The sequence below is a fragment of the Halichoeres trimaculatus genome, unplaced genomic scaffold, assembly GCF_033239565.1.
Source record: "Halichoeres trimaculatus isolate MK-OKI-2021-1 unplaced genomic scaffold, fHalTri1.1 fHalTri1_scaffold_13, whole genome shotgun sequence".
NCBI lineage: Eukaryota > Metazoa > Chordata > Actinopteri > Labriformes > Labridae > Halichoeres > Halichoeres trimaculatus.
Genome location: NW_027437191.1, coordinates 28,690,675 through 28,715,928, shown reverse-complemented (window position 1 = coordinate 28,715,928; position 25,254 = coordinate 28,690,675). Strand labels below are relative to the sequence as shown.

Genomic DNA, 25,254 nt, shown 5'->3' with positions numbered 1-25,254 from the left:
GGAATCATCAGCATAGACGTGTAATCTGGCTCTGGTATCCTTGCCTCTGTCAGGTAATTACAGGGAAAAAGCAAGGAGTGGGACCCAAATGCAGATTAAAATAAAAAGCTTTATTCGAACTAAACTCAGAAGCCTGAAACTCAGATCAAAACTGTTTCAAAAATCCCCAAAACTCTACAAAACTTACAAGGAAAACCAAGACGCACAAGGAAGCACTGGAGCGCAAGGAAACAGGTGACAGCAACACAAAAACCAGCACGATAGCAAACATTGAACTGACCCCAAACTCAAAATTTAGTCAGTATGTGAAAACTTGCAAATCTGCAGTATACCAAAAATTCCTCAATATGCAATGGACCAGTCTACCTGGCATACTGTGTCCCACAATCCATGTGCTGACCCTGTTTGTCAATGGGGGTGGCAGGTTTTAGTGAATTACCGCCATCTAGTGGAATGAGTCAGCATTATAACTACAATACAACAACACTAACGTTAGATGGTCCATGAGATAGAAGTGAAGTGATGATAAAGAAACACAAGTAAATCTTGTCACTTCTGGTTGTAAAAGAGGTGTTTACTTCTACAAATTCATCAAAGCCCATATAAAACACGGATTACCCCTTGTTAACCATATGTAGATTATGCAGAAGTGCTTTTTTCATCAGCTGTAAAAATAAAAATCCAGATTTATTTTCAGTCAAAGATAAAACTTTCAGTGTAATATTAGAAATCAAGAATGATGATTCTGCTGGGATATGATTAACAAAATAACTAAATGCTGAGATCTGCCAATAGCTTGTTTTATATAAAAACCCAAAATTATCCGTAACTCCACCTTCCAAGACTGGAAACCAGAGTAATTTACTAAAAAACAGACCCAACAGAAAAGTCATACTACATGCTACATGCAAAAGCAGTAGGTAGTATGTAGTGCCTACTACTTACTACATCCACATGTAGTATGTAGTAGGCGGTTTGGAAAACAGCCAAGGAGAACTAAAGCAGCACTGGGAAACTAATGACAGAGATGAGAGAAATCCAAAAACGGAAACACTATGAACATAAAAGATCTACACATGGCAAGAAACAAACCAAAACCACAAGGAACAAGAGCGATAGACTAACACAGAAAATACACAACAAGAATAACTCAGATTAATGCAATAAACACAAGAATCACAAAGAATAACCAAGAAGCTCAAGACTCAAGATGCACAAGAAAATCCCCAACCCAGAAAAACACAAACACAACTGAAACACAGCCTCTGTCTTTTATGAAAATAGAGAACAGAATGGGTTCCAGGATAGAGCCTTGGGGGACACCTTTAATGAACTCAAGGAAAACATATTAGTGCCCACCTGCTAAGACTCTCTGAGTTCAATTTGTGAAATCACTTCTAAGCTAATTGATAATCTTAAAAGGAAATTACAAGTTTATTTGGCAGCGGTCTAAATGCCATGGAGGCACCAATGGGATCATTTATAGAAGCCATTGTAGCAGAAATGTTATGCTATCCATTACTGAGATCCTGTGGCTGTTGGACTCAGAAAATATAAACAAGCTTTAAGTCTGCGATAAGATGGCTTATGAGTTTTTTTATATTCTTTATAAAAGTCTGACTTTGAAGGATTGGTCTCACAATCTTCAGACAAAGACAAAGCAGATATGATTAGTTCATATAAAAAGGGCCTTTTAGTTGGGAAAGCTTTTAACGATTAATCGCAATTAATCACATTTTAATCATGATTAATCACAAGCTTGAATGTCCAGTTTTTCAACTATATGAACTTAATGTTATTCAGAGTACTCAGATTTAGATTTTTAACATGAACACATCACATTCACTGCAGAAAAGAGGGGACAGAAAAGTAACATCCTGATGCTGTAATGAGGAACAATGGTTTTAAAAGAAAGAGACAGCACTTCTTAGTGACTTTACATACAGGATATTAATAACACTAAACAACAAAACTTTCCTCCAAAGATGAACCTGCCGCCAAACACAAAGAAAGAAAGAAAGACTTTGTCAAAGACGCTTAAAAAACATGACAAAAGGAACAATAGAAATAGAACAGAGGAGGTATTTGTTGTCTAGAGATGCTGATGATGTGATAATTGATCAGACAGCTCCGTTTGATCAAACAAGTTTTAAATCTCCGGGGAGACAGATGGCACATAAACACAACCCTGCACTTCATCAGCCCCATCCTTCCCGTCTGTTAAGTCATTGGATGTTTAAAAACATTATTTAACTCGGCGTGGTGACTGTCGGCTGCTGAGCTCTTTCACTCTGATGACTCTGCCGGGGGGGTTTGAGATTTGGAGACATCAAAAACCGGGGAAACAGTAAAGAAGGAAATGATGTAAACACAAACTTCTGGTGTTTGTGAGTTCAAACGTGCAGCTTTTAACATGAATAAATTAACCAAGATAGGGCACTACATCTCTTACTCAGTAGAAGAAGCACCACCACAGTCTGTTATACAAACTCTGAGTGACATGAAGTATGTTCATATATCACAGGCTTCCTTTCAGCCTTTCTGTATCTCTCTAAAAAAATCAGTTGTTCTCACACAGTGACAAAACAAACTCCTCTCATGTATAGCTCTGAAAAATCAGACCAAACGAAGGCCTGTCACTCAACCTGAATCTACCTGAGGGTCAGAAAGAAGCATTTGCTCTTCAGGAGTGACTCCAATCTGCTCTCAATTTTCCCTGTGTTTTCAAGGGTCTTATGACTGACAGGCAGCGCAGGCTGCAACTCTCTGCTATTACCCTTTATTGACTCCCTATTGCCGTGGCAACTGGAGATGAGAGGGACTGATGGCGGTGTGTGCAGGGTGTTAAAGACGACCAGCTGTGCCTCACTGTCAGAACATCTGTATCATAAGGTGAGCTCATGGTGATGAGCTAATTAGCTCGATTTACAAGAGGGAGGGGGGAGAGGTAGCATGCTGGTTGTTGTTGTTGTTGATCATGTGTGTGTGTGTGTGTGTGTGTCTGTGTGTGCTTATGTGTGCATAAATGTATCTGCAGCAGGTGTGGAGTACACTGGCTACATTATTTAACATGAGCTCCATTTCCATTTAATTTCAGTTTGACAGATGGCAGAGGTAAACACGAAAAACGAAATTAAATCAAACTGAAAATTATAAACATCAAGAAAAACTTTTACTAAAAAGTGTTGAGTGCTCTTTCATTTGCAGCTTTTTGTGATACTTACAGTATTAAAATGCCTTTGTTTTATTGCTAAAATGATGTGAATTTAGACTTATTGAAACAAAGATTTCATCACCACCTTTAAAATGTCATAAAACCAACCCCTCGTCCGATACATCAAAGTATAATATATGATATAATACAAGCTGACATGGTTAGTTGTAGTTCAGCCCGACACGGCACAAAACTATACTTTAATATACAAAACCAAACAATGTGATTTTGTACAAGAAATGTGTGTAGCTACAATTCACTATAATGCAATCTGAAGTGACATAATGTGTATTTGTGTATTTTGAAAGGCAACTTCATAATTACTTTGTAGCTTCCCGTGCAAGACTGGATCTATTTATGGCACGTCCGAGTCTCTATGACAACACCACGCCGGCTGACAGAGTTGTGTACCGAGAAGAGGGATCAGTGTTTTTCTCTACTGAAAACGATTTCTGTGATTAATTTTGTAGTAATGGTGGACACAGGAGCCTAACTGTCAGACAGAAAAAGGACAGAAGAACAGAAGAAAGCTAAATGGAACGTGATACAGCCCAAGCTAAAGGCTAACACAGGAGCTAAACTGTTTGTGCTAATGTTGATTCCAACCCACAGTCAGCAGTTATTCTGCAGTGGTCTGTTCAAACTTGAGAGTCTATCAATAAAATGAAGAGTGAGGTTACATTAGCTCTGATTGGTAGATGACTGGCAGGACATAGCTTATCAGGATACATAAACGTTACGTGTTACTGTCCATACATAGTGCTGACAGCAAGGGGCTGTCAGCACTATGTATGGAGAGCTACTTAATTCCTGTACAAAGAGACAGCTTGCCTGGTGTCACGTAGGGATGGGTACCGTTCACATTTGAAACGATACAGTATTGATGCCCAGTTCCAGGCAATTGGTACTGGTACTCAATGGAACCAATTTTTGTACTTTTTTGTGTTAATGTGGTAAAAAATCTTATTTGTTTTGCTTTTTTTTTCAATTAAACAATTATATTCTTTAATATATAACCTTGCAATGCTGTGTTCATGTCCAGCATGGAAAATCACCTACTTTTCTACTCCACTGTCACAAGGATTTATTTAGGTACCTAAATATGGTACCTTTTGGTTTTACATGAATCGGTACCCGGTACTTTTGACAGAATTTGGTCCATACCTATAAAAGTACCTGATTTGGTACCCATCCCTATTGTCACGTTAGCCTACGGATATGTTGTAGCACCGGGCTGCTAGTAGCGCTACATATAGCCACCTACTGACGTACGGTACAAACTTACAACGTTTGCTTGTTGTCACGTTTCAAACCGTAGGGCTACGTAACTGAATGGATGAATACCTTACCTTGTTGCGTTGTACATGGTAAAAAGTTGTCTTGAACAAAAAAAATTAATTCCAAAAAATCCCCAAACGCCTGGTTAAAAGTCACATTTTTACAACAGTGTGCGTGAGACTCCAGGCCAGAAGGTGGCGACGCAGTCCAATTAAAACAGATCCTCATCTTTAATTATAAATCTCAAAGTTTTTCAATTTAACATATCATTTTCTTTATATACAAACTTTTAATGCTGAGTTCATGTCCAGCATGGAAAATTACCAACCACTCTTCCTCACAGTCACAAGGATGCGTTTGACTGATTTCATGTGAATCGATGCTTGGTCATACAGATGGAATTTGGTCGGTACCTGTGAAAGTACCTAATTCAGTTCCCATCCCTACATATGATTCGACTGAATACGAAACAATTTGAATTGATACAACTCTATTCAAACAGAGAACTCCCTTCGTAGCAGTAGGCTTGAGTGTTCCTCGTAGTGTCTATTGTTCATGGACTGGATTTAAACTACCTTAGACAGGGAGCATTGCAGCAGTAAGTTTGATCAAATTTACATCAACTCTTAACTTCACATTCTATTCACACTATTTCTAAAAAACTTTCTTCTCCTTCTAAAGTCTAAAACAAGTGGTTATTACTGTGAAGCAGTCAAAAGAAACACAATTCATTTGTCATCTGGGTTAGTGCTCACCAAGGTTATGAATGGTGCATTTATAAAAAGCAGCAGTTTCTTTGACAGAGAATCAGCTGCAATGTTTCAGGGAGTAATGGAGACGGAACGAGCAGCCACAGTGAAGCTCGGGGCAACAACCATCTTTTCTTTACTGTGCCCTGCTGCTTTGTGGAGAACTACCTGCTCTCTGCACAGTATGGAATGACAAAGCACCTTCTCTGGAACTATTTGCTGCCCTCTGAGGATCTATAGTTTAAAATACGGCTGCTGGATCCTGCTGGGTGTCAGCAAAGCAACAGGGCTCAAATCCTTTGTATTGAAAATAAAGCTATGAAATCTCCCCAGAAATACAAGCTGACATAAACACAAATAATGACATTACTGACAGCTATAATAACTTGGTGCTGGTTAATCCTGAGGGCTCTATTCACAGAGGGGCTGTGTGGCAATTGGGCTGTCAAAAAGTTTGGAAAAAAAATTTAACAGCAGACAGAAAGAGCTTAATGCACCTCAGGTATTTGCCCTTTTCGATGCACTGGCTGCTGAGAGTTGGTGGTAACTCCCTGCAGTGTTAGAAGTGACGTCATGCTCAAACTGCCCTGCAGACATGACATTTAGAAAGAGATGGAGATGCTGACAGCTCACCTTCACAATCAATGCAAAACAAGCAACATACTGCACTCAACTTCACGGCTGTGTTTACATATCATCAGCCTAACATGATTTGCGAATCAGACTTTCAGACGGAGGAGATAGTGAAGAAAAATGGTACACAATCCTTGGTACTATTAGCCCAATCCATTCAATGTGAATCTGCCACAGAGTGCTTTTGGGCTCATGCTGTTTCTCACTTCAGCAGCTTCTTTGGGAGACTGTGAATGAATGTGTTCAATAGTCTGAGAGAGAAGCCAATTTGGAGGTGTTTACACACTGCCTCTATCTATTTAGCCAGAAAATCTTCACTCTGCTAAATGAAAGAAACAGAACACGCTGGAGTTTATCCGAGGATTCACACGTGACCACAGAGATGCTGTGGTCGAGTGTCAACAAAAACAGAGGATGAAGACTATTGTTTCTCTTCTCTTGTTTTTATGGTTCATTTGTAGGTCGTGGACACCAAACTGGTTTATGTCTTCGATTATATTTTTACTGTTTTTGCTCCTGTGTTTGTCTGGAGATCCTACATGTAACCATGGCTGCATTGTTTACAAGTGAAATCAGCTGTTAACAGCCTGTAACATGTCAATGCTAACTGATGCAAGCGGCAAATGGTACTGGACGAGATTGGAGCAGAGGTGGAGATGAAAGATGGTGGGGATGTACCAACAAGGCGCCTGGACGAGGTGGAAGCACGCAGAACAGCGTAAAGTCACCTGCCCAGAGCTCTGGAGGCGCTCTGGAATGTAGCGCCTAGAGGTGTATACAGCAGCTATGCAAGGCCTGATGTTCCCCATAAGGTGAGGAGGAGGAGGTGAGGACGGCGTGCTGGTTGTCAGGTGTGAGCTAAGAGGTGAGGACATTGATGGAGTCCTTCATCTATCGTTATTGGGAACGTAAGATCTATCTCCAATAAGATGGACGAGCTAGCTGTGCTAACCCAGCAACAGAGGAATACCAGAAGGCAGAGTAGCATTATGCTATTCACAGACATGGCTAACAGAGCTAACCAGGGTTCCTACTGCTCAAGGTAAGTTAAATTTAAGACTTTTTAAGACTTTTTTATTGACGTTGGAAGTCAAATTAAAAAAAAGTCGACAACGAACCACAATGGAAACAAACAAAACTAACAAACAAAAACACCACATGAATTACCTGGGTTAGAGGCAATTTTAACCCAATGTTAAGTTTACATAAAACATCACTTTTTACCTTTTTTTTAACCCAATTTTTAAAACTTTATGCCTATTTTGCCCCCATTCATCTTTTTTGGCCACTGTAACAACCATTTTTGGAATTTTTACGTGGTTTTTTAAATTCAATTTCAAATTTAATTCTCATTTTTGCTGCCATAATCAATTTTCCAAAGCCCCTTTTGGATTTTTTTTGCCAATTTTTGCTTATTTTTTTCTCTCTCCAGGCACCCTAGGTAGAACCAAGACATGCTTTTCCTTTTAAGTTCCTGGTGCAACCACATCACTGTTTCGTTAGTTCTGCTATTGTGATTACTTGATGTTGCCACAAGAGTAAATAAGCAAACATAAATCTTACCAATGTGTTCACATTTTTAAGACTTTTGAAATTTGGATTTTAGACTTTTTAATGCCAATTCAGGCCTTATTTTTAGAATTATGAATTCAATGCCTCTTAAGACTTTACAGAGATCTGCGGGAACCCTGGCTAACGCTGGACACTAACGCCACATTGGAAGATCTTCACCTGCTGTAGACAGGAAGTACATTCCATCCTATTTCATTGCGCAGATGGTTGAATAAAAATATGGTTTTCAGTTTTACAATTAACTTTTGAGAGATAAAGTTTTGATTTTCTGTTTGCTGTATAATCATCCCTACAAGTCTAGAGTCTTACCTGTAGCCGGTTTTTCTCCAGTGTTTTCTCCAGCTCCACCTTGGCAGCGGTCGACTCCTGTTGGTGGGTTTGTCTCAGGTGTTCGATGGCTGATGCGTGGATGTGATTCAATTCTGAGCGCAGAGAGGCTGAATGGAGGAAACAGACAGTGGAAGTCAGTTATACTTCACACGTTATTTATACGACAGGTGTTTCAGGACAGGGATGGAAAATGCTGAACACAGTAGAGCACTCAGTGCAATTTGCAGCAGACTTATTGGCAACATTTTGGTTTATGCAGAGCATAATTCACCTGACAAAACAGAGCCTGTCTGCACAGTTTAGATTTGGATTTGTTGTAAAATGTTACCCCGACCTTTAGCCTAGTTGCAAAAGCGTCATTAGATGCAATGGCGTTTTTATTACCAAACAAATAGACTTTTTATTCTGCACATAAAGCAAAGTAGTGCAGCTACCTTTACCCAAGTGGCCTTTAAACCTCACTCCAATGAACACCTTCAGTGCAAACAGCGTAATGGTTCAGAGGAGCAGAGATGGGAAACATTGAGCTCTGCTTGAGTTTACTTATTCATAGTCAAAAAAATAAGGGTTTTCACTCCTGAACAGCATTATTAGTCAGAAGAATATTCTCTTACACTTGCATGTTTTCTGACAGACTTTCACTCAAGGGGAGCAGAGGAAGAAAGGTAAGAGAGGAAAGGAGGTGAAGAGAAAAAGGTAATAAAAGGCTGTCAGGATGTGGGGAAGTGAGAGATAGATGGAAGCAGCACTTCAGTGTCAAGACCATGACACCAAGGTTAATGGAAGACCATTTTTCACCGTGGTACGAGTGTGTTAGCACTAAAACCTACCTAAGACTGAGAGTTTATTGCACTTTCCAGCTCTGTTGGTCCATTTTAGTCTTTAGATCCCTGCTAATGTTCTCTCTGCACCACACAACCAGACCATTACTTATTTTCAAAAGTGGTTTTAGACTTCATTATACTGTAAATGTAAACACAGACTGCATCTCAGCAGTTTCTCTAAACTCTGCATTAAGATGGTTGTGATGGTGCAATCAGCGCCGAAGGGGTTTGATGTTTTTATTCTGCAAAGAAGAAAATCAAAAATAAAGAGTGAAAGTAAAGCTTTTATCGGCTTCTTCTTTAATCCACATAACCTGATGTATTCAGAGTTACGTCAGTATTAACTTACATTTCAATACAGAGGAGTGAAAGTGAAAACATCACTCTGACTTGAGTGAACTCCCCTGAAGAGCGGATGACTCACTGAGTCTTTTCGGCGCTTTTGCTCCCCAAAGTGTTACATTAATAAAAAAAGACAAATTTGAAACTTTGATTCGTCATCAGGGCCCTTTGCAAAGAGGAACAGACTTAATCTAGTTCTGAGGTGAAATGACGAGCATCAAAAAAACAGCTTCTTAAACAGAGCTCAGCTGGATAACTGCTGTGAAGCTAGCTGTACTGATGTTAACTTTTGAATATGTGATCTTTTACTATGAAAAATCAGAGAGATTATTGAGTATATGTCTCACTACACATATCACCTGACACCAGATAGAGTTTAACAATCACAGTGACAAACTCATTGATTAAAGTCATGGATTCTCAAATTAAACATAAGTAAAAATAAAAACAGAATTATTTGATTATAGCTTCTCTTGCAGTTGAATCACATAGAATCAAGTTTTTGCTGATGAAGGCCAATCTTTATTTTTGGCATGAAAAGTTAAAACGGGGCTAAAATGTAATAAGTATACCATCATACTGTGTAAAGCCCAGAGAGATCATGTTTTATTGCTTTGTACAGTATCGTACCACACCTACTGCACATGTTGTGATCATGTCATGTTGTATCGTTTCATTTCATAATGAATTGTTCATAAATATTCTGTATCCTAAGTCAGTGGTTTTCAAATGGGGGTACGTGAGGACACTCCAGGGGGTATGCAAAATTTAAAAATGCATATTCACAAATAGAAACCAAGCAAAATTCTTAATACCACTTCTTTAAACAATGTTTGAATCAAATATATAAGTTGAAGTTCATAAATTGAATGTTATATCCAATAGACCCTTAAGTACAACACTGCGTTTTTCATCTCTTTTTCCAACCAAAACTGCTTTGCGCATCTCAGGTACATCACTGAAAAAGTTTGAGAACCACTGTCGTAAGTTATTGTGTCATAATATTTCGTATTATTACGTATAGTTTTCTAGCCTATCATTTCATTGTTGTAACAAATTGATTCAAGACATTTCACACTGAAACGTATCCTGTTGTAACATATTTTGCTGTGAAGTGTTGAGTCAAACATAATAGAGCTTATTATGTTGTACATAACGTAATACATTGTTTTATGCATGGTATTCTGTCATAACATATTGTGTCATATGCAACCTAATACAGTACATCACACACAGTGTTGGGAAAGCTACTTTTCAAAAGTAGTGTTTGCTCGTTACATGATACTTCTGGGAAAAGTAGTCCTTTACTTTGCTTAGTTACCCTCTGAGGAAAGAAACTTTTTACGTTACTCGTTACTTTTACATTACTTTTATGGTGCTTGACTTTGGACCCCATCTCATTTCCTAAATGTGTTTACGCCTACATAAAGTTCCACTATGGAGCACATTGTAGGTAACTCTTTCGTGCTCTTTACTCTGCAAAATACCACAGAGCACTTGACAAGAAAAACAAGAATGCCATGACGACTGACTGCTTTCTGTGTGCTATTGCCCAGGACTATTGCCCAGTTGCTGTCAAATGAGTCCCTGGGAAAAGTAATGTTGTACCCAACTGGAAAAGGAACTACGATTTGTTGCTATATTTTCAGAAGTAACACGTTACACTACTTTTTACCCCAAAAAGTAGTAACGTTACTTTGACCCGTTACTTAGTAACTCGTTACACCCGACAATGATCATACATAACATACTGTGTATTTGGTTATGTATTATGTCATATCGTAACATATTGTGTCTTAACGTAGTGTATTGTGTCAAAGTGTGTTGTAACTTTTTTCTTTCTACTTTATAAGACCCATAGATCTTATATCTGTAACCTAAAAACACACAATAACCAGCAACAACAAACAAAGGATAAAATCACAATTAGGCCCCGTTTACACGACGCCGAAAACGGTCGATTCCGCAAACATTTCGTTGCGTTTCGGCCTTCCGTTTAGACGAGACCACGTTGCGTTTTCCGTGAAAACGCAAACTTTTGAAAACGCTCCCCAGAGTGGAAAGATCTGAATCCGCTCCTCCATCCAGCTTCGTATAAACACAGAGCGGAGCGTCTCAGGGTGAAACGATGACGTCACCGCATGCGCACTCGCAGTTTTAGGTGAAGGCTCCGCGCTCAGCCACATTTCCAGTTGAGCCAGTAGTTGGCGGTAATGCGCGTTATGGTTGGATTGCCGACCGTCTCACACAACAAAACGGCAGAAAAAGAAAGAGCAGAAGAGGAGACTTCTCCTCCTGGAGTCGTATGAACGCGGATCGTTTTCATGCCGTCCTCATGTAAACGCGGGTGGCTTTTGAAAACGCAAAGGAAGAATCGTTGCGGGAGTCTCCGTGTAAACGGGGCCTTAATGTAACGAATTGTTTCCTCACATATCCTGTTGTAATGTATTCCAGCCCATTGTTGCGTATTGTTACGTATCTTGTAGTTACATCTTGTACCATTACTTATTGTTATGTATCATGCTGGTCTGTATCTTGTACTTACAAACCCTGTAGGTACGTAACTTAGAACGGCTGTATTTATCATATCTGATGATATGATATCATATCATATCTTATCGTAACTTCTTGTATTCCAATCCAATCCAATTTGATTTGGGCCCAAAGGTTTGTACTTTTATTTTACTTTGCTGTACATTCTGAAAACTTCATATCACCATTTTAAAAGGAAAGAAAAAGCCAAAATTACTTCATTTCATTATTTGGTTTTAATTGTTTAGTTATATAATGAATAATGTTTTATTTCATTTTAAATTTTACTTAGCTGTATTGTTTCTGTTTCCTTATGTACTGTTATTTATAGAAAAAAAAATCATGAAAAATCACTCTTATTAAAGACATTTTTAATCCCAATGAGGCTTTTCTGGTTATTATTATTATCATTTTTGTGATGCTGATGGCTGCAGAAAAAATTCCCCCCTGGGGATTATAAAGTTTACCTTGAACCTTGAATCATTATTATTATCATTACTATTTAATAAAGTATTTTTCCAATCTCATAGTATCAGTCATTACTTTCAAAATTCCAGTTGTATATAGATTTCAAAGTTTGATCTTTAGCATCTCATCATCCTGGCTCAGGACAGGAAAAGCGTCTTCACCTTTTTGCTGTTATTTTATTTTGAATGAGCACACACTGATCCTGTAGCTTCATAAGAAGGAAAGAAATCTGCCAAAAAGGCACGGCCGGATGAATGCTTTGATTGTCTCCTCCCACTTAACACCATCACACTCACACTCACCCACACTCAGACACACACAAAGGAGCTCACCCAGCATGGCTTTGCCCTCGTCCTCCAGCTCAAAGCGGAGTGTTTGCAGCTCTTGCTCTGACTGCTGTTTGAGCGTCTCGATGCTCTGACGGTGAGCCTCTCTGAGAGACTGCAGCTCCGCATGGTGATGGTGGCGGAGACGCTCCTCCAGCTCCTGAACGAGAGACGAGGGGTAACAGAGGGGGTGAGGGGATGGGAGAAAGGAACATCGGTTAGGCAGGAAAATCGGCAGAAAGTGGAGAACAGAGGGTGGGAGGGCCAGGGGGAGAGATGTGTGAGGGAATCCAGGAAAAGTAGGGTAGAGAATAAGAGCGGAGAGGAGGGAAAGAGGAACATTTGTTATTTAAAAGTTTAGGATGTAGGAGGATGATGGAGTGGGAGGGAAATGTAAGAGGAAGGAGAGATGAAAATGTAAAGTAAGTGGAAATACGGAAGCTTTTTAGCAACATTTGAAATCCTCTGAGTGCTGAAGGAGAAACTCGAGATCATCCCACGCTAACTTTAACTGCTATACAACATCAGAGGAAGAAATGGGTGATAGCTGCACTTTTTCAGAAAATAGAGAAAAGATCACTTCTATGTGGAAAGCACTGTACAACAGACAGTTCTCCTTTGTATTTGAAGTCTTTTTTAAAAGGTTTTCCGACAGTTTCAACAGATTCCTGTGCAGAGCGGCCTTGACTGAAACTCAATTCAATCCCAATTCTCTCTTTTGTCGAGTTTTAAGGAGTTTGAATGACGTGAAGGCTCATAAACCAGCAAAGTGAGTTAGAAAATTGAGACTTTTCTCCTTTATTTCAGGAGATTTCTTTCTAACAATAAGAAGGAAATGGACCTCTTGAGTCAAAACACAATAAAAGTGACAAAGTGTGACTTGGAGGACTGAGAGCGGAGGTTTTACTGAAATAAGAGCACAGGTTTTAGAGGCCCCATATTATGCAAAAATCACTTTATTAAGTCTTTCAGTGAAATTTGTGGGTCTTTGGCTTTCCTTCCAGCCCACAAAATGTGATATTTAATTCTCCAGCAGCGGGGAGGAGAATGCCAAAGTTGAAGAGCCATCATTGCTCTGTTTTTGGCTATAAACAGCCACATAGTTCCATGCACAAGCTTCCCATCTCAGAAGAAGACAAGACTGAGTGGCTAGAGTTCATTTATCAAGGAAATGTTCCAGCTACACTCAGTAAAACTGTGCATGTGTGTGCTAGTCACTTCACAGCCAACTGCTTTTCTAACTTTGGACAGTCCAACAGAGGGCTAGCGAATAGACTGGTCCTGAATCCAGGCGCATTACCAACCATCCACCAACAAACCTGGGACCCTGGAAATGTGAGTATTTTAAATGATGTGTGCTGTGGAGCAGATGTAAGAGCTTTTCCTCAGTGTCCCCCCTGTCTCTGTGTTAGCACCAGGATGCTAACTTTAGCTGCAGTTAGCCTGTTGTTTTAGCCTGAAATGTTACGGTAAACGAGCTTCGCTGATTTCTAAACATTGTGCACTTGGAGCTCGTGGCGCCGCTCTCAGTGTCGCTGAAGAGCGGGGCGGTATCAGCGGTGGCTCATTTACACATGAAGGTCACGCCCACTAAATCAGAGCGTTCTGAACAGAGGGGCTATGAGAGCCTGGAAACAATGCTGCTGTGCTTGATTTATTGGCTTTTTGGACCAAAACATGTTACTACCATTTCATGGAGACATCAATGATCCATATTAAACTGCAGAAAAGGAGCAAAATATGGGACCTTTAAGCATTTGTCGTCTCATTTTTCAAAGAGGTGATTAATCAATCTGTGTTCAGTGTGTTTCATGTGGCTGTGTTTTTGTTGTTGATGTTTACAGTGCTGACTTCATTACTGGAGTTTAACAAACAACTTAACTGGAATGGCGAATTAGAACAAAGAGAACTGACAAGCATTTATACACAGCATTAGCGTCAGGTATTAGCACTGTTGGCTGGATCTCTGCCACAGCAAACACATTTACATTACACACACTTACACACACACCTGCCAACATTAGAGTGTGCAATGTGCAGGAAAATATCTTCTGAAAATAAAAGTATCCACACTCTGACTTTACTTTTTAGAAAACACCTTCACAAGCTGTGTAGATGTCAGTGTCTTGGAGCTAAAGAGACGTTTGTTGTGTCAGTTGAGTGAAACCAGAAAGACTGACTCAGACTCAGAGTTGGCTTTAAAGCCTGAGCCTCTCTTATTTTACAGTCTCTCTCAGTTCTTTCTTTTATAAATAATGTGGTGGTTTCACAGTGGATCCCTGTGAGAAGAGTTTCTCCATAATTTTATATTCTACTTCTTGAGGATCCCAAAATCTGACTGATCCATTAACATTTTATAGATGCGACCACTTTATTCCTCATTTGTTCCTGCTTACATTCTCCTATGGCAATCACCAACATGTTATATCATTTTCTAATCTATTATGTTAAAGTGCAGTTTCTCCCCATTTGTTTGCTGTTTTGTGGCCTTATTTTTCAATCTAACTTTTATCAACCGTATCATTTCAAGTTTTAACCTCCAATTATAGTCTCATTATGAGTTTCAACTTCCACTTACAGTCTTGTTTTCTGCCTCCAACTTTTATTCACGGAGTAATTCCTCATTTGAAGTCCAATTATAATCTAATTTCCAGTTTTGACTCCCACTTGCAGTCACGTTTCCAGTTTCTTCTCTCATTAAGAGTTTAGATTCACTTTTTTTCTCTTTCAACTTTATTATAAAGTTTTGTTTTATGGTTTCATTTTTAGTTAGAGATTTTTTAAAAGGAGCTGTGAAGAGTTTGAAAGTGATCTTGAAAAAGTCTCCCTTCTAGATATATGCCTGATTGTAATCCACACTTTTAAATTAGCTTATATAGATTACTTCTTAGCTTCCCAACCACGTTGAGCAGGACAAATTGATTTATGGCACGTCTAGGTCACTATGACAACACCACGACAGCTGACCAAGTTGTGTAGCCCGAGCTAAAGGCTAATACAGGGGCTAAGCTGTTTGGGCTAACGTTCATTCCAACCCACAGTCAGCAGTTATTCTGCAGTGGTCTGTTAAAACTTGAGAGTCTATCAATAAAATGAAGAGTGAGGTTACATTAGCTCTGATTGGTAGATGACTGGCAGGACATAACTAACCAGGATTCACTAACGTTACACGTTACGGACACGTCTTACAGCAACAGACTGCCAGCTGTGCTAAATATAAACAGCTACAAAACTACTTACAAACTGACAGTGTTTACTTTTTGTCACATTAGCCTACAGATACATCGGAGCTGCCGATAGCACTACATATAGCCGGCCACTACAACATTTGCTTGATGTCCGGTTCAAATCTTAGCACTATGTAACTGTACTGATAGGGATGAGTACCTTTCACATTCAAAACAATACGGTACTGATGCCTGGTACCTGGTAATCAGTACCAGTACTCAACGGTATCAATTTTCAGTACTTTTTTGGCTGTATCTGGTAAAATATATCAATTTGTTTAATAGTGAAATACATATTTTTTTTAATTAATATATTTCTTCTTCAATATATAACCTTGCAATGGTGACCTGAGTTCAGGTCAGCGTTGCATGTCCAGTATGGAAAATTGCCTCCCATCCCACTCCTTCACAGTCACAAGGATGCATTAAGGTGCCTAAACATGGTACCATTTGATTTCATGTGAATCGGTACCTGTTACTTTTGACAGAATTCCTTAGGTACCTTTCAAAGTACCTAATTCGGTACCCATCCCTATGTACTAATAAATACCTTACCTCAGAGCACATTGTATCCAGTAAAAAGTTGTCTTGAACCCTTATCCAAATTAAGAAGCAAGGTGAATGGAAACTGTAGCATACAAAAATGTAAATCAACATTTGGACAGTCAGCTTTCTCTTTTAAAGGCTCTAAACTCTGGAATTCATTACCAACTGAAATCAAATTAATCATAGACTTAAAACTCTTCTCTACAAAGGTCAAGTGTTGGCTAAAAGCAAATCAGAACTGTGATCATTCTTAGTTTGCCACATTTTTATTTATTTATTTATTTATTTATTTATTTATCTATTTTGAACTGGTTTGTGGAATTACTTGTTTTGATGTGAACGTGTATTTTATTGTTGTTTTGTAAACTTTTTTATTATTTTATGCTGTTAAATATTGCACATTTTCTGACTTTTAAAAGCCCAACTAGGGACAAGAGTTGGAAATTAGCATTTGCTATAAACTCTCTGTGCAGCACATCAGATTCATACTTAGTGATGGAACTATGTTAAACTGCATCGTCCCTATTAAATAAATAAATAAATTCAATTCAACAATGATGCTTCGATCTGTTCTCCACTTAATTCCAAAACAAACACACACCTCACTAAAAGTTTTTTGCAACAGTGTGCATGAGACTCTGGGCCACAAGGTGGCGAGGGAGTCCAATTAAAACAGATCCTCCTCATAGCATCTTTAAGTTACAGCCTTATATTTCATTTTGACCTACTATTTAGAATGTCTTTGAGTATTAAGCTGTGTCTACAGCCTTAATTCTAGTGTCAGTGATCTAATTCACATTCATACAGCACAGGGGGTGATTACTCTAAGATATTAAAGCATCATTCTTTGCATAATTAGGACCTCATTAGAGATGCAGCTAACTATGACTGATAGGTGTGCACATTGTAACTGTTAGCCAGGAGGCTAAAGGTGAACTAGGACCCAAAACTCTGCAGAAACTAATATGAGGCATCTGTGGCTGAAGGATATTTCCAGAAACTTACATACGTCATTATCCTGGTTACAGTTGAGCTCTGCTGGCTGGTTATTGTAGCGCTCAGGGGCTCAGTGGACTGGTAACAGTGGGTTAGATGTGCCACATGGAGCGATTACTGGGTAACAGTGTTTTACAGCTCCTTCCCTCTCGTCCCTGCTCATGTCTTTGCACACTGATTCATCAAATAAAGTATAAGTTTGCCATTTAAATGAGAAAGCACAGCTGTGCCTTCCATCGGCAGTCTTAGAATACTTGATGGAGTTGAAATCTCATTTTCATCATCACACAAAGCCCCTAAAACACATCACTGTAGACAAGAAAATTGCCGTTCACACTGAGTTCAGCTCATTTTCTTTGTCAGTAAAACATTAAGATGCCAGTTTGCAAATTATAACTAGAACCCATCAAAAAGGAACATCTCGAAATGATATTCATGGAGGTTTGACGGCAACATCTGCGGCATTTTAATTCACAAATATGTGATGCCTTTGGGGAATGATTCATGGAACGGAGCCAGAGGCCTGAATGTTCAAGTCACATCAGTCTGACACTGCAGTTTCTGGTTTCTCAGGGTTTGATGGGACATGCATTTTATGTTACTTCTCGAAAAGACTAATAGTTCATACAGACGTCTTTTTTCCTGAAACCAGGCTGCGTTTGTACATCTGTGTTAAATCAATGGCGTTCTGTACAACATTATAGGAGAGTTTGTCTGTTATGACCATAGACTGTGAAAAACAATGGACGTCATCTCGCTCGGCTTGAAGTGAAGTTGCCACAGAAACTGCTCCCCCTGGTGGCTGGCTGCAGTATAGGTCAAAAAAACCCATCTCCCCAGTCATTCCAGATGGGCTGTGGTCTTGTATTCAGGTCCTGTTTTCCCAGAGAAGTTTTGTTTTCATTAGTTAGTAGTGGTTAAAAGCATGTAAAACAAGGCTTTACGTCACGTTTAACTATGACTGGCAGCTGCTGTTCTTGTGTATTTTTTCGTAGGTTGTAAAATGTGCCGGGAGGTAGAGTCAAGAAAAGATTAGACTCTCAAAATTAAAAAAAAATTATTTTTTTTTGGTCACCTTGCTCCACTCAGATGACAACGTACTTCCATGGTGATTAACTAGGATGTTAATCTCGCCTGGCCCTCCCAAAAATTCAGCAGCTTCATTCCATGCCTTTTCCTTTCTGTTGGTGTCTTTATAGAAAGAATGTGTTGTGTCGAACAGAATTATGAAGTTTTTCACCCCCAAGATTAACGTCAGATTTCCTCTGAAATTGACCTGCTGGTGATTTCTGACCATGTGCCAGTGACGTAGTTTTGATAAACAAGGATGACATTTACGATCAGGAGCCAGAACATGGAGCTTTATTTTGAAATGACCAGATACTATGATCGTTTTTGTGTCGGATTTCCTGTCTGGTACGATCTGCTCTGCAGAGGTTGATGCATTTCTGCAGCGCACACCAGCAAAAATAGACTAGCAGCGAAACAGCCACACTAAGCAGTTGGTGTCACGGCGCTGGCGGACATGCTGTGTGAATGCAATGATTGACTACAGTGGTTTATAAGTATGGCGTAGTGTGCGGCGCTCATGCTTTATGTGTGAATTGGGGATGATGGTCTCTACTGCGCAGACTCTGGCTGCACGAGAGCAACCAATGGCGGCACCTGTGACGGGGGAATTTTGGCTTCAAAACTGTTGGAAACTTGGACAGTAAGCCAGAGTTTTTTAAGGGTGAAAAGTTTCATTTCAAGAAAATAAAGTCAAACTTCTCTCTGATCAAACGGAGCAGTGAAGGGAGTTGAGGTGAGTCATGGGTGAAGGTGAAAACTCCTGTAAGACGCTACGAACAGCATCACGCTCACATTCTATTGAGTGACTTCAAAGTAGCATCACTAATCTTAATGACTGAGCAGAAGTAGAGTAGAAGTGTGTTGTAAGTCTACTGGGAGGTTTCGTCGCCGTATGAGAAAGTGAGTTTTAAGGTCCACTAATCTCTCTAACTGGGTGGTATTGATCATTGGTCCATTTGTGCAATGGGTCAGTAAAAACCATAGCGTTTATTCCTTTAATTAAAGGTAGCACATTAATTAAGCCTAATCGCAGTGGATACTATAATTACAAATTGACAGTAATGATGCTACTCTCGCCTCCTCCTCCTCCTCCTCCCTGTGCTGTTTGTGTGTGGGGGCCCGGTGGTTCAATCTTCATTCCATTACTGGAGGGTCAATATTTGTCACTGTGCTGGTGGCTGGATCTATTTGAGTACGCAGAAAGAGGATGATATTGATGAAGAGGAGCGTGAGAGATGTGAACACAAACCGTGGCCCTCGGTGATCCAGCTGGTCTTAATCCTGACCCTGAGGACAGCTTAAAGACTCCAGATGGAGAAACTGGGACATCCAAAAGAGCCGTGGCTCTGAAAGTGTGTCTGATGTGTATTCAGGTGCGAGGCTGGAGAGTGATTTAAAACCCAAGAGCAGAGTCTTAATGCTTTAACTGACCCGCAGCCAACAACAGATCGACTTTGAATCAGGTGAAATGTGTTCTCTCCGTCTGCTCTTCGCTGCTGCACTGTGATGATCTTCAGGTTACTCAGAGCTTTCTTGAGCAGACCTGAGAGCAGTGCACCAGTGGAGCTTGTTAGAGATAAAAGCATGCAAAGCTCCTCTGTGTCCGAGGAGCCACTGTGCACTGGAACGTGGACTCTGCTAAAAGCTAATCTCCAAAGAAGAATTCATTAGCATCTTTCCGTCCACATCAATCAAATCTACAAATTTAAAAGCCACCCATGGCAAATCAGTCATGACCCTTCTCATGAATAAGAATAAATCATTTGCACGTAATTAGATATATTTGGCAGTACTGTTCTGTTTTAGGAGCTCCCTGCCCTTCAACGTTCCTAGGTGACATAATAAAGCTTCTTTTAGAATAGAATAGAATAGAATAGAATAGAAAATACTTTATTTATCCCCGAGGGGAAATTCAGGAGTCACCGCAGCATTTAAGAAAACAAAAGTAAGAAAGAGTATAGAAAGTGCAAAAAAAAGTCCATAAGAAATTAGATGACGACATCCCGTCCACCACTCGTTCACCACTCTCCAGCCCAGCCAGCCTCCACCTCCACAGGGTCCAGGACTGAGCCTCCCCAGAAGTCTGTTCAGTCTCTGTCTCCTGGATCCTGTCTGCTCACAGCAGGCGAAGCTCCTCCAATGTGTCGCGGCGTCTGATGTCAGCTCTGTCAGCCACGTCCGTGAACAGCACGATGCCGCTGGATTAGCACAGCTAGCTCATCCATCCCCCGGAACTAGATCCCACGTTCCCAACAACGATGGATGGAAGGACAGGTCCACATCGTCACCTCCCAGCTCACATCCGAGAACCAGCACGTCGTCCAAACCTCCTCCTCCTCAGCTCGAGGGAAATCATCAAGCCCTACACTAGTTAGCATTGACATGCTACAGGCTGCTAACAGCTAATTTCGCATGTAAACAATGCAGCCATGGTTACATGTAGGATCTCCAGACAAACACAGGAGAAAAGTAGTAAAAAATATCGCCGAAGCCACAAAAAGTTTGGTGTCCGTGACCGACAATGAACCATAAAAAGTAATGATCCACTCCAAATACAAAGATTACGAAAAAGAGACGAAGAAATTACAAGAAACGGACGAAGACGAGAGAGCTGCTGCAACAGGCAGCTACTTGGGTAGCACATACATGAAAAACCACAGCAGGTAGAGCAGCAGCAAAGATCCCTAGAGTACAAAAAGAGCAGGCATCTGTGATAATACTTATGACCCTGATAAAATAAGACTCAGCCTTAAAGGCGGAGCTGGAGTGGAGCTTTATATATATATTTTTAAATCAATCATGCCATGCCGAGAGTAAGAAGAAGCGATTCTTACAAGTGTGACTAGGACTAAATATCGGGTGTCTGCTTCACCGGAAGGCTAAACTGGTGCCGTGCCAATGTTTCAACATCTTCATTCACCAAACTGTTCAGCCTAAGGTAATTTAAATGATTTAACAGGTGATATTTGAAGGTTTGGCTCTATTTTGGAAGTTCCCTGCCTTCCATGTTCCTATGTGAAATGCCAAAGCTGCTTTCATGCACATATATGAAAACCAAGGCAGGCAGAGCAGCAGCAAAGACACTTATGCCTCGAATACTCCAGATGTGTCTGCAGTCCAATTTCATTCCTTTCTGTGTTGACTGCTTTTGTTAACTCACACCGGCTGCAGTCCGGCAAGCCTCATAACTGATAGACAGCTGGAGTCGCGAGATCGAGGAGTTTCCACGTTTCCCTCTTCATTGATAAACCTGGTTTCATTCACGTTGTCTGTAAAACCTCAAACCTGTTGACTCCTGGTCTGGCTCTGCTGATTATGTCTGTTAGTTGTCATAGTCAAGCCAAATACGATTCGGTTTTGACATGTTTGTTTTATTTTGAAAGTCACTGGGTGTTTTAAGGTAGTTTCCGGTGACAACTTTGATCTTCCCTACCCTGAGAACAGAACAGATCCAGTGTAAGTTAACAGATTGACTTGAATGGAAACCTATCTGATCTGTTGCCGAAACGGAGCCAGAGACTAGAGACACATTTTGGTGTATTTCAGCCGCCAGAGTATAGAATAGAGCGAGCATAAGTGCCAATTTGACTGTATGACGCTGATAAAATCAGACACAGCCTTAAAGGAGCCCTAAAGATGGAAATTTTTAAATTCATTTTGGTAAGACAGTTTATGAGCGACAGGAAATGTGGAGGATGACAGAAGGGACGTCTCAGTGCATGGGGCACCTGCTCTACCAGTGAAGCTAAAGTGGTGCCATGCTAATGTTTTAACGTTAGCATGGCACCAATAACCAATTATTTAACCAATAGTTCATCCTACAGGAAGGCTTACAAGACTGCTTGGGTAGAATTGTTATTGATCATAATTTTGGGCCTGACAAGTGTGTCTCAGGGATATTTTTAATCATGCAAAAACATTTTTTGAATCAATGAACAATAATCATTAATCAGATATTTTGTGTCAATTTCTTTATGTTCTTGGGCATGGGAAGGTTAATAAACCAGATAATGATTTTATTTCATCTTTTTGAGTGCAATAAATTGAGATTATTTGGTATTTACAATATTTTAGTTTGCTTTTTTAACAAGTTAAATGATGATGATAATATCTACTGACTACTTTAGGAGCCATATTTTCCCATGAAATGTATACCACATGAGCCAGAGAGAAACATTTCACCATCTGCTGGAGAAAAGTGGTAACATTTTTCAAATCCACTTTTAAAAAAAAGACTTAAATGAAGAAAGTTTTTTGTTTTTTTTTGACAAAGAATCCTGATATATCAATTTTCCATTTTTTCTTCCACTCCTAGTAAACCGGTTGTTACGCTAATGAGAACCCCTTCAGGCTCACACTGTCAGGATTTAAATCCACATAACCAGGCATTTATGATACATTTTATGTTAACTTTCATATATTGTTAAGTCTGACTGTTGATTTGTGTGAACTGCACTTACTACAAGCTAAAATTATCACAAAAAAAACTGAAATTAACTAAACCAAAGCTTGAGGGGTTTGTGAAAGTTTGTAATCTTGGCCATCCAGGAACAATGGAGGCTTGATCCAAACAAACATGACCACACTGTGTCTGAGGGGAAAGCTCAGAAGACACTGTACAAACCCTGAAGCTCTGCAGTGAGCACAGCGAGAGCGTAAAACAATCCTCCCTCAGAGAGTGAGCAAGAGCCTGAGGAATAAGATAAGTACGTCGAGGGATGATAAGCAAATCGATAAAGTGAATTGCTATCCGCTCACACTCACTGCTTCTATTTGTAGCTTCTATTTTTTTTTTTAGCGGCAGGGGAAGTTGGAGAGCTAAATTAGGTTATGTGAATGTGTTTGTGTAGCGAGGAAATGTGAAAACTTTATTACTCCCTGGATGTCGCCGCCTGCAAAGTGTGAACAGATAACGCCAGGCAATCTGAATGTACCTCTCATCCGCGCAGACACACACAGAGAACACACAAATCATCCGTCTAATGCCTCCACTCACTATAATTGAGTTCTCTCTGCCTGCTCCGCTGACAGAAATATAAACACCCCGCCATCATAAAAGCCCTCCGTGAAGCTTTTAACACTTTATTTTACTCGTTTAAAACTTCCACTGTGGCGGAGGAAAGATTCTTCCTCAACAAAAAGTGGTCGATTTTGCCGTTAAATGGAGGAATATGTGCACAAGCTGCTCCGTATAATGACATCAGATGGATTAAAGGCAGAACAATGTTTGTTTTTCCAGTCAGGTTTGTTTACAAGAAGAATAATGAAGACAGCTGATTTCATAAGTGTGTGTGATTCAGAGGTGATGTTCTCCCTCCACACACTTCTACTCAAGGCGCTGCCAAAAACACGTCGTCAGGACGCTGCTGCCTGACCTCCACTCTGCCTAAAGCATTAATACAATTACAGCGCCCCAGTCAAAGAGGGGATTTAGGATTGTGATGTATAGCTGATCCAAATCGACCTTGACTGCAAAGTGGGAGGATTAACGCAGAGGAACATTTTCTTGGCGCCCTGAAGGAGCACGCATGTTGCGTCCGTGTGTACATATTTTGACGCTGTGAAGAGGAATCACTGAGCTGTCAGTATGGAGAGAGTCAGAAAAAGAGCTGTCTGCTGTCAGCGAGAGTGAGTAATGACGCCGGTGACTCACCGCCAGACTAACCTTGAGTCTGACAACACTTGATTGGATTAAAAATGTCGAGGATGGCTGCTCCTGAGGAGTTTCTTAACTCGGCGCAGGAGATGACATAATTGCAGCGGTTCAGAGTTCGTGCACTTTGAAACTGAACAAATTGCTTCGTATGATCGTGTGATAAGAAGTCTTGAGTTTTCTGTGTGCTGGGACTGACCACATTCACACAGTAACTCTTTTTCCTCTGCTGATAATGTTATATCCCCAAAAGATCTGATACATATCTGGATTTAGATTCATCAGAAACTCAATAGACCATCTAAAGTGATAATTGGGAAGGAAATCAGGCTCATTTGAAGTTAAACTTCCCTTTTTCATCTACACTGCAAAAAAAAATGAATTCATATCAAGTGTTTTTGTCTTATTTTAAAGGTATAATTGGTAGTTTGACTTAGATACACTTTTTGTTACACTGGTTAAAATGATCTATATGTGATGGCAAGCAATAAATGATGTGTTCTTAAATCAGAGAAAATAATATCCGCTATCTACAGCAGGAGAAAATCCAGGAAAACATCAGCCAATCACATCAATTAGGATCCAATCTGTCAAACCAATCAAATCCCGTCCTGCCGTTCTGCCCTCCAGATCTGCCCTGGTAACTGCTCCTCCAGCTAAACAGAGTAAGAAAAGAAAGACGGAGGCTTTCTTTTCTGGATCAGAGTCTGATAAACTCTCACCACAGGGGCTCTGACAAGTAAAAAAAAAAAAAGTGATATTTAGTAAGTCCTAGAGAAAATGTACATGTACTATTTGTATTATAGCAAAGTGCAAAATATAAAATGATGTGCTGAGTCCGTCTTTCAGTAATTTACAATCATAGTCGCGAATCAGCGCGCTCGTGCATGTGAGCGGGAGCATTGCTTTGGAGGAGCTCAAAGGGGAGGGGGAGGAGGGGCTAGGCGGAGTCCTGACAAGATGCTACATTCAAATTCATGCTAGTTTTTCAGGTATGCCAACCCTGCCTTTCAGTAAAAATTGTCTTATTACACTTGACACGAGCCACATTCAGCTGATGAGTCCAGAAAAATGTCTTGTTTTAAGTTATTTAACCCTCTGGTTTCTAAACTTGAGGGCAGGTTTAAAACACTAATGAATTACAGCTTTTCATTTTCTTGTTAACACTACATAAAGACATAATTGAGTTACATCAGCCTATAGCCATGGTTGTCCTGCGTCTATAGGGGTGCTGCACTTCACTTTATGGAGAAAAATGAGACCACAGTGAGTGACAATATGACAGAAGCAAAAAACGCTCAGAAAGTGCTTTCTTGCTTGCTTATTCAGAAAAAAGAAACAGAAAAATAGAAAAAGGAGAAACACTTGAAGAAACTCTTGTGTCTTCTATCATCCCTATCTCAATCATTTATCTAATTTACTTCACTGCTTCTATCAGCTTTTTGATTCTGTACCTTAAAGTTTTAGTTTTACATAATTTTCTCTTTCACCGT

The 25,254-nt window shown here is 39.9% G+C and overlaps 1 protein-coding gene across 2 annotated transcripts in view; it reads right to left on the bottom strand.

Annotated features, from left to right (window-relative positions):
- fam184ab (family with sequence similarity 184 member Ab) overlaps nucleotides 1-25,254 on the bottom strand; it is a 233,802-nt gene that overhangs the window by 42,937 nt on the left and 165,611 nt on the right. For both annotated transcript variants that reach the window (XM_074685172.1, XM_074685173.1), the window contains exons 15-16: nucleotides 12,275-12,428; nucleotides 7,756-7,883 (exon numbers count right to left, since the gene is read on the bottom strand). In XM_074685172.1, coding sequence (XP_074541273.1) covers nucleotides 7,756-7,883; nucleotides 12,275-12,428 — 282 coding nt within the window. The remainder of the gene's footprint in view (nucleotides 1-7,755; nucleotides 7,884-12,274; nucleotides 12,429-25,254) is intronic.